A 9,980-nucleotide genomic window follows, 5' to 3' on the forward strand; every position below is an offset into this window, starting at 1 on the left:
CTTAGCCATTTCGCTTATATATGTCACTGCCCCCTCCCGATAGCGATATCGCATCGGAGGGGGATCAAATATATCCTTTTATCATCGGGCATACATTTTATTAAAATGCAAAGGAGACATGGATTTCAGAGGAGTTTTATATAATGTTTGAACATATGATTGCCCCCTCCCGATAGCAATATCGCATCGGAGGGGGACCCAAAGGACCCATTTCTCATCGGAGCCATTATTTATTCAAAAATGCAAGTCTTTTGAATTCAGAGGGGGTAACCTTTGTGCTTTTGCTTGGTTTTTAAGGCATCAGAAGGGGTCCGATAGCCAAAAAAAAGTGAGGATTTTATCATTTTTTGAAGGTTTTTCATGGTTTTTGCATGGTTTGCATATTCTTATGCCTTGGAAGGAGTCCAAAGGCACTTAGGAGGAAAGTGATGTGGTTTTGAGAGGGGTTTCGTGGCCAAAGAGGGTTTCATGCCTTATAAAGGAAAACCAAGGTCAAAGGATGGTTTTTTATGCATATGAAGGGAAACTATGCAAAGGAATGAGTCCTGTTGCATTGGGAGATAGTTAGGGGGGATGAAAGGTTCTATGCAAAATGCATGAGAATATGGTCTGAGGGGGCAATGAGGGTTCTTGCTGAGTTTCAGATAAACTTAGCAATTCTCAAGGATGTATATGGTTATTTTTCAACGAGGGGGAGGGATAAATATATAGGGGAGTTATATACATAGTTTTAGTAGGGGAAGGGTAAACAAATAGGGAGTTACATAATAAAGTTAGTAGTCAATATGATGATGGTGAGGAAAAGCGCTAAGAATGATGTCTTAGGCTGTCAATGGGGGAAAATGACTGATAGAAGAAGTGTGAGAATTCCTTGAGTGAAGCAGATCTCCACCAAGGCAGATGATATGGAGAATGATGAAACTAAGAAGTATCAAGCAGATCTTGACCTCTTTTAGGGAAGTTAGTGAGTGATTTGGGGGAGAGGAAGAAGGGGGGAGTTAGACATGCCTCGCTTGAAATCCTCCAATTGAAAAACTGCCTTCAACTTGTGATATGATAGATATAACACTTGACCATATGAAATGGATCACAAGCCATGATTCTGCAACCACAAATCTACCTACCCGAACTACTTGCCTAGCACTTTCTCTTCTTTTTGGTTTGGGTGCACTTGAATTAGCATACACAGCTTTTCATTCTTTTCTTCTTGTTGTCCTCCTATCTAAATCTACACTTATTGCATCCAGGGGCTCAGATTAAGCTGTTGAGTACCCTTGTTTCTCTACCTAACTACAAATATGCCAAGATTAAGCTGTTTCGACATATATTTCATTCTCTATATTCTACAACAAGAAATTGAAACCTAGGGAAGCCAAGATTAAGCTGTTTGGCCTTCCGATACTCTAAAACTGATCAAAAATGGATTACTCGTCAAAACTGAAACAAAGCAGTGTCATCAAAACTAGCACACCTTCATGGATACTTCTCTAGTCATCTGTAGCAAATATAGGGCATTGCAGCATGCATAGTTCGACATATTTGGCATGTAAGAATGTCGATCATGAAAAATGATTAACCTGCTGCAGCACGAGGCTAACACCTACAATAAATTCCTTTTGCTTGTACATTTTGAATTTTATTTTACCCAATTTTTATTTTAAAAATATTTTCTTTTCTAAAAGATAAAAAAAGGAAAATATACAATCACACCATGCTTCTATCTGACCTGAATCACCATTACACTTATTCACACTAAAATATCGTATGGAAATGTAAAAACCAATAGAAAATACCTTAATATTTCCTCTAAAATAGATTTGCCTTCCCTACAATTTTAAATTAAAAAGAGACAAATTTTAATTTAAATAAATATTAACACACATCGTCACCCAAAAAAATCGATCAACGGACGTAAATTAAATTGGGCCATTCTAAATGGTACAGAACCTCTAAATTTTGAGCATCAACAGATAGGAATAGAAGAGAACAGTGGATCGCCTCAACGACGGTTTCACTCATTAAGAACTCCACTGATTACGATTGTATTTTAAAACGCCAATCTATAATGTATGTTTGACCCAGTGCTGCGCTTCTAGATTACTGTCCGAAGACTTTCCGTTTCACTATTTAAAGGTTCTAGAAGAACCTATGTATGGCCAGTGCAACCTTATATTACACGGAATATATTCTTTTATACAATCTGATCGTAATGTTCAATATGTTCACGATTTCCTTATGACACCTGTTCTTATTATTAATATATGACGTGAATATGAAAGGGCAGTTCTTATTTCAGACTTTATTGAAACATAAATGTCTAGGGGAATAGCAGTTGTCTTGCTGCTAAAATAAGTCAATTTTGAGGGAAATATAAATACAAGACAATCCCTATTCCCCAGACTGCATTTATTTTTTAATACAGTCTGAAATGAAAGTGGTGACCATTTACCTAGATAGTGACAGGCTTCTGTTTGCAGGCTGTAATAAATATATGGTTTTGCCAGAAGATATTGAAGCGTGAAGTCCTGTGTCCTTCCTGCACTTGAAGAATATGGCGACGGAAGTAATAGAGATGTCAGGTCTCGAAGAAGAAAAGAGGCAGAAATTAAAGGCAGATTTGCCTAAACAGCATGCTGTCGAGGAAAGCAACACAGACAGCACGTCTGTTCGTGCAAATGATACAAATATGTCAATATTGAAACTCTTTAAATATGCTGATTTATTTGATCTCTGCCTTGTGGCATTGGGCACTGTTGGAACTATTGCAGATGGACTGACCATGCCTATCACGATGTTTATATTAAGCAGTTTGATAGACAAAATAGGAAAATTTAGTTCCGCATTCACCGGAGATTTCGGTCACACTGTCAACACGGTAATAATCATTTCCTTTACAGAGCGAAACTTGGCGCAATTCCCATCCCGCATATTGAGTAATGTCTCGGTGTTGGTTAATTGTGCAGTATGCTTTACGTCTGATGTATTTATCGATCGGTGTGTTTTTGGCTGCGTTTTTAGGTTGGTATCATATCTTCCTCCTTTCCCACTTTGCAATGTTTATGAGAACCGTTTTTTTATGATCGTACCTATGACTGATGCTTTGCTTCCCTTTGTCTCATCAGAGGCGTTCTGTTGGGCGAGGACAGGCGAAAGGCAGGCGTCTCGGATGCGCTTGAAGTATTTGAAAGCCGTACTGAGGCAGGACGAGGGATTCTTCGACATCCAAGGCATCACCACATCGGAAGTGGTTACGAGCGTTATTAATGATACTCTCGTTATACAGGATGTTTTCGCTGAAAAGGTATGATCTTAATTACTTTATCCTCTCATCTAATTTGTTGAGTTTTCTAATTCTGATGCTAATATTGTCCATTCTCAGATACCTAACTTCGTCATGAATATGTCTTTGTTCGTCGGCGCTTATTTTGTGGCGTTCTACTTGACATGGAGACTCGCAATCGTGTCATTTCCATTCGTAATCTTTTTGATAATTCCCGGGGTAATGTATGGACGGATTCTGGTGGAGACTTCTCGCAAGTTGAATGAAGCCTATAATATAGCCGGCAATATTGCAGAGCAAGCTCTTTCATCCATTAGGACAGTCTTTGCTTTCGTTGGAGAGGACAGGACAATGACCAAGTTCTCCGATGCGCTTAACTTAACTGTAAAGCTTGGCCTTAAACAAGGACTGGTCAAAGGGTTGGCAATAGGTAGCACAGCAGTGACCTTCGGTATCTGGGCCTTCAACGCTTGGTATGGCAGCACATTGGTTATGTATCATGGGGCTAGCGGAGGAAGGATTTACGTCACTGCATTTCTCATACTTATGGGTGGCTTGTAAGTTTTCTCCCTATCCATTTCTCTCCTTCTCAGTTATTTCTATAATTGATACAAGAACGAAAAATTTAATCCATTTTGTTAAGTTCAATCACAATTTCTGGAATCACTGATGTCTTTGCAGAGCTCTCGGGACTGCGCTTCCTAATATAAGATACTTCTCAGAGGCACGTGCTGCTGGTAAACGCATCTTTGAGATGATCGACAGAGAACCGACCATTGATTGGGAAAATCGAAAAGGAGAAATATTGCAGGAGGTCAGCGGCGAAATTGAATTTAGAAACGTTGAGTTTGCATATCCATCTCGACCAGAGTCCAAGATATTTCACAATTTCTGTGTCACTATTCCATCAAGCAAGACCGTTGCGTTGGTGGGAGGAAGCGGGTCAGGCAAGTCTACGGTTGTGGCGTTAATAGAGAGGTTCTATGATCCGCTCACTGGAGAGATTTTGTTGGATGGAGTGAACACTAAAACGCTACAATTGAAATGGTTCCGTTCCCAGATTGGACTAGTAAGTCAAGAACCTGCACTCTTTGCTACATCGATCAAGGAGAACATTCTATTCGGGAAGGATGGAGCCAGCACGGATCAGGTTATTGCTGCTGCCAAAGCTTCCAATGCTCACAATTTCATAAGTCAACTACCAGATGGTTATGACACACAGGTAAAATTTATCTTTTCTTTCTCATCTTCCATTTCTGGCAAGTGCAGTCGATTTGAATTTCCTTTCATTTGGGTAATACAGGTGGGTGAGCGCGGAGTCCAGATGTCCGGAGGGCAAAAGCAACGTATAGCTATTGCAAGAGTTATGCTCAAGGATCCTCGTCTACTTCTTCTAGACGAGGCCACGAGTGCTCTAGATGCAGAGTCGGAGAAGATTGTTCAGGATGCTCTAGAGCAAGCTTCAGTCGGACGCACAACAATTATAGTCGCTCATCGCCTCTCCACAATCCGCAACGCGGACATGATTGCGGTAGTTCAAAATGGTCATGTCATCGAGACAGGTACGCATGAAGATCTGATCTATAAACCCCACGGAGCATATGCTACTTTGGTTCAGCTGCAACAGGCCGCGGCAGGAAAGCCAGATGAGCGATTCGAAGGCTTCAGTGTGCTAGACCAGTCTTTGAGAGCAAGGAGCTCTAGCATCTATAGCAGATCGAGTTCGAACATGTCTGCATCAGTCCAGCGAGAACTGATAGTTGAACAGAAGCCTCCGTCGGTCCCTTCATTCCGTCGACTGCTTCTTTTAAATACTCCGGAATGGAAGCATGCTCTATTAGGCTGTGCAGGAGCCTTAGCTTTTGGAGCAGTTCAACCTGTCTATTCCTTTTTCCTTGGGGAAGTTATATCTGCATTTTTTCTTCAAGACCATCACCAAATCAAATCCAAAATCAAAGTATACTCCTCTATTTTTGCGGCCTCGGGAGTAATAGCGTTCTTAGTGAACGTGCTGCAGCATTACAATTTTGCAGCTATGGGGGAATATCTTACAAAAAGAATTCGAGAGCGGATGCTATCCAAGATATTTACATTCGAGGTTGGGTGGTTCGACAAGGACGACAATTCTAGCGGAGCTCTTTGCTCCAGACTCGCAACGGAGGCTAATGTGGCAAGTACCTGACCTAAATGCTTTAATAATGTTGGGATTTGTGTCACAGTTTTCTGATGATTAGAATGTTCTACTTGTATTATAGGTGAGGTCACTGGTTGGAGATCGTATATCGTTACTTGTACAAACTTCTTCCGCCGTGATAGTAGCCTTCACGATGGCTTTGATTTTATCATGGCGCCTTGCAGTTGTAATGATTGCAGTGCAACCCGTCATAGTATTATGTTTCTACACCAAAAAGGTTCTGCTTAAGGCCATGTCTCAAAAGTCTCTCAAAGCTCAAGATAAAGGCAGTCAACTAGCAGCAGAAGCTGTTGCTAACCATCGTACTATTAGTGCATTCTCTTCACAGGACAAGGTTCTCCGTCTCTTCGAAAAGACTCAAGAAGGACCTCGCAGAGACAGTATCAAACAATCTTTGTTTGCAGGGTGTGTCCTCGGAGCATCACAATTCATCACTGTAGCTAATCTCGCTCTGGACTTCTGGTATGGGGGACACCTTGTAGCGAAACAAGAAGTCAGCTCCAAAGTTCTTTTCCAAGTTTTACTCATTCTGCTGAGCACTGGAAGAGTGATAGGAGAAGCAGGAAGTATGAGCACCGACATCGCGAAAGGCTCTGATGCAGTCGAATCTGTCTTTGGCATCCTGGACAGAGAGAGCCAGATAAACCCGGACGATGAGAAGGGTGAGAAAACGGATAAGATAGAAGGAAGCGTGGACCTGAGAAACGTGGACTTTGCTTACCCAGCTCGTCCAGATGTTATGATCTTCAAGAACTTCTGCTTAAGGATAAAAGCTGCCAAAAGCATGGCACTTGTAGGACAAAGCGGATCCGGTAAATCGACCATCATTGGATTAATTGAAAGGTTTTACGATCCCCTAAAAGGATCGGTGAAAATAGATGGAAGTGACATCAGGAGCTTCAATTTGAAGAGTTTGAGGAATCACATAGCTCTGGTAGGTCAAGAGCCCACGCTGTTCGGAGGAAGCATTCGAGACAACATTCTCTACGGAAAAGAGAAAGCAAGCGAGGCGGAGATGATCGAAGCTGCAAAGGCTGCAAATGCTCATGACTTCATCAGGTAATACTGCAATCGTTCAATTGAAACAGAATGTTTATAATCAACTGCAATTGAAATAATTATTTGTGGAATAGAATATGATTTATTGAACCAGATCAGTGAAATTAACTTGGATTTGTGCAGCTCTTTGGAGGAGGGATACGAAACAAACTGCGGAGACAGAGGAATTCAATTATCGGGAGGACAGAAGCAGCGGATTGCAATAGCCAGGGCGATAATAAAGAATCCGAGCATATTACTGCTGGACGAGGCAACAAGCGCATTGGACAGCCAGTCGGAGAAGATCGTTCAAGAGGCGCTGGACAGAATAATGGTGGGGAGAACGAGCATTGTGATAGCTCATCGACTGACAACCATTCAGAATGCAGATTCGATTGCTGTGATTCAAGACGGGAAAGTGATTGAACAGGGGAGTCATTCATATCTGTTGGGCAAAGGAGAAGGCAATCCATATTACTCTCTCGTCAACATGCAGCGACGCCATCACTAGATTCTCATCTGCCTCATACACAAGTAGTATCCTCCGTGATCCACGTCGTAAATCTTTCTTTGCTCCTTCCACTAAATATCGAATATGGATTGTCAAAGGTAAAAGTAGGGTTGGAATTTTAATGTAACTCTGTTTTTCGAATGAAAATTTGACGAGGACTTTTTTTTTTTAAAAGAGCCTGTAAAATATTGTGAGCGTATTTTTTTTCTGTATTATAATATATATATATATATATATGAAATCTAGAAGTTTGAGATGAAATAGAATTTTTTTTGGTTATGGTAATGATTTTTTGTTTTTTAAAATGTATTTATAAAAATATAAATGATTCAATGTTTTAAAAAACTTTTTGGGTTAAATTCAAGTTAGATTTTATTTAAAATTAATTAGGAAAAAAAAGTTAAATTCAAGTTAGATTTTAGTTAAAACTAGCTAGGAAAAATGTCATGAAAAATGTTATTTGGTCTAAAGAAATTTTATATTTGAAAAAATAAGATGAATAATTGTATAATAAAATGTTATTCCTCAAATTATAGATGTAATTGCTATATTTATGCCAAAAATGTGAGCCCTCACATTATGGATGTAATTGCTATATTTATGTCATGATTCTTAGATATTTATGCCATGACTTTTCATTATTAATTGTAAAACGTTTTAAAATTAAAATTGTTGAAAATAGTGGTACTCACATAAATAACATACTTACCATCCATAGTAAGGAAGCATTTGCATAAAAAATGGATAGGAATAAGATGTAAACAAATATACTTAACTACCATTAAATGTGCAAACTTACAACTTGACACTACCCACCAAAATTTATGCAAGTCCTTATCCCTTAGTACGCAATTAATATTTACACTTCATAATATGTTATTTTATGTGAGTGCTAGGTAGATCTAAGTTGGTTATTTTCCCCCATTAAATAGGCTATATTACGTATGAATATTATGGGTTAATACTATAGGTTCTCATACCATGCCCCAATATCCAACGTGAATATCATGAATTTTTTTTAACATTATTTTTATTTTATTATGACCGAGTAAAAATGTTTTCACATTATTAAGTTTATTTTGTCTTATTTTTATTTGTGTAATTTGACCAAGTCAAAATGTTTATGGGATAAAATAGGACAGGACAAGACATTACAAAATATACTGAGCAATTTCAAATGAGTAAACCAATATATCAACGACTTTAGGTTTTTTTACATAAAAGTTTATATGGAAGTTTAAATAAGAGGTTTTATATTTTTAAATTTTATATCCAATTGTAAATATGTATAGTTGAATATAAGAAATATTTTTACATAAATGTAATATTTAAATTAAAGTTTTTTGAATTGGATTAACTTAGATGTTTTAAAATTTAATATGAAAAATGATAATTATTTTCTCTTAAAAATTATAAAGATTTGAAAATCTAATTGCACACCAAAATTTACCACTTACATTATATTAAACACACATATAAATACATCAATCATTGGTTAAAGATAGAAATTCTATCTTAACCACACAATCACTTAGTTAGTTGAGTAAATATCTCAACCAAACACTAAACTAGGAATCATCTAAACAACTCCTAAATAACAGGAACAAAATCCTTTACTTAGAAACCAAGACAAGTAGGAATTATATTTTCCAAGTCCCCCTCTTAATGACTACTTGTCACAACCTCAATTAGCGAATTCTAGGTGTTGTCAAACATGACAAAAGAATATGTCTGCGTCCATATAAAGGAACAACCATCCACCAGAATGCATGAGTGCCCAACCGCTGCAACCGTCACAAACACCAGTATACTAGAATGTCACGCGCATACATGATTCTGTCAACCATTATAATTGTCCATCATTATCAATTCGAAATATTCTATGCTACTAACTCCATGAAGTTGTCTCTTAACCCTTGAAAAAATGTAGTAGGCAAATTGGATTCCCGAGTTCCACCCTTGAACTCCCAAATGATGGATATTCCACAGTCAATTACTAAACAACATCCCAAATTGTCGTATAATCTCACCAGAACGCCACTCTCACATCTTCAACAAATGAGGGATCCTTCCCTAGATCCATATTTGCCAAACTAACTCGATAACCATCCATATTAAACTTTTACCTACACTTGATTCTTTCTATAAATCCCTCCAGACCATTAAACTAATTTGCTTACTCGGTAATAATAGGAATTACTGCTTTGCTCACAACATGATTGGTATGGTCTTAGTCATTATGCCAACTCTGCAAACAATTAAAACAGTGGAACACCATCTTAATGTATACACTAGCTCCATTTTGCTTTCCTCCAAGTTTAATAGATTTAACAATCTCCTTGCCAGGTCCAATTTCGTTCTAAGAATGAGGCCCTCATCAGCAGTCTCTTCCTCTAGGTTTGTGTTCTCCTTTATCAGTGATAAACAACGCTCCACAACAACTTCATTTCTACCATGCTTCTATTGCGCTAAGACAAAAGGGACTCATTCATACGAGTTCACGAATTTTCAAATGTATGATGTCCAACTTATGCCATAGGCGTACACATAACTCGCAAACACTCATGTAGCTCTCATGCATGACTCACTCTTGCAACAGAAGAAACAACAATCGTCATTGGTAGCAATATCAATTCAGAACAGGACCCCGTCTTCAATTGTGTTGATCATATTGTCAGCTGTGTCAATGAATTATTGCAGCTGTAGGCCATGATTTCCTGGGCCAATTACTAGAATCCGATAAAAATTCTCTATCATTGGTTACTCGTCCACCGATCTAACTGCCGAAACAATTGGGCATCAACTTCAACATATGATCCCCTGCCACCAATCATATTTCCAGATCCATAATCCCACTCTGAGTCGAAGGATCCCTCCCAACATACCATGGAGGGGAAACTGTGCAATGTTATAGCATGTGTATTAGTGGAGCAGGATTTAAATTGTGACGACTGCAA

At 38.5% G+C, this 9,980-nt stretch overlaps 1 protein-coding gene across 2 annotated transcripts; it reads left to right on the forward strand.

Annotated features, from left to right (window-relative positions):
• Positions 1-2,641: 2,641 nt before the first annotated feature.
• Positions 2,642-7,111, forward strand: LOC149207135 (ABC transporter B family member 15-like). Of its 2 annotated transcripts, none has more exons than XM_089393848.1 (8): positions 2,642-2,875; positions 2,964-3,018; positions 3,123-3,301; positions 3,380-3,837; positions 3,962-4,502; positions 4,584-5,450; positions 5,536-6,533; positions 6,657-7,111. In XM_089393848.1, the coding sequence occupies exons 1-8, from the start codon at positions 2,687-2,689 to the stop codon at positions 7,021-7,023; spliced, it is 3,654 nt and encodes a 1,217-aa protein (XP_089249974.1). In that variant the 5' UTR covers positions 2,642-2,686; the 3' UTR covers positions 7,024-7,111. The 2 variants fall into 2 exon arrangements, with proteins under 2 accessions (XP_089249974.1, XP_089249975.1); XM_089393849.1 differs by having other exon boundaries at positions 2,642-2,866.
• The last annotated feature ends 2,869 nt before the right edge of the window (positions 7,112-9,980 follow it).

Source organism: Pinus tabuliformis, chromosome 1_2 (genome assembly GCF_031772625.1).
Source record: "Pinus tabuliformis cultivar Carrire ecotype Pingquan chromosome 1_2, CPIR1, whole genome shotgun sequence".
Taxonomy (NCBI): domain Eukaryota; kingdom Viridiplantae; phylum Streptophyta; class Pinopsida; order Pinales; family Pinaceae; genus Pinus; species Pinus tabuliformis.

What these genes read in the sequence shown, in the direction of transcription:
- LOC149207135 (XM_089393848.1), top strand. Translation starts at nt 2,687, where the DNA reads ATGTCAATATTGAAACTCTTTAAATATGCTGATTTATTTGATCTCTGC. An exon ending in GTTTTTGGCTGCGTTTTTAG is followed by an intron (nt 3,019 to 3,122) that starts GTTGGTATCATA and finishes TTGTCTCATCAG; the next exon opens with AGGCGTTCTGTTGGGCGAGG. An exon ending in AGGATGTTTTCGCTGAAAAG is followed by an intron (nt 3,302 to 3,379) that starts GTATGATCTTAA and finishes GTCCATTCTCAG; the next exon opens with ATACCTAACTTCGTCATGAA.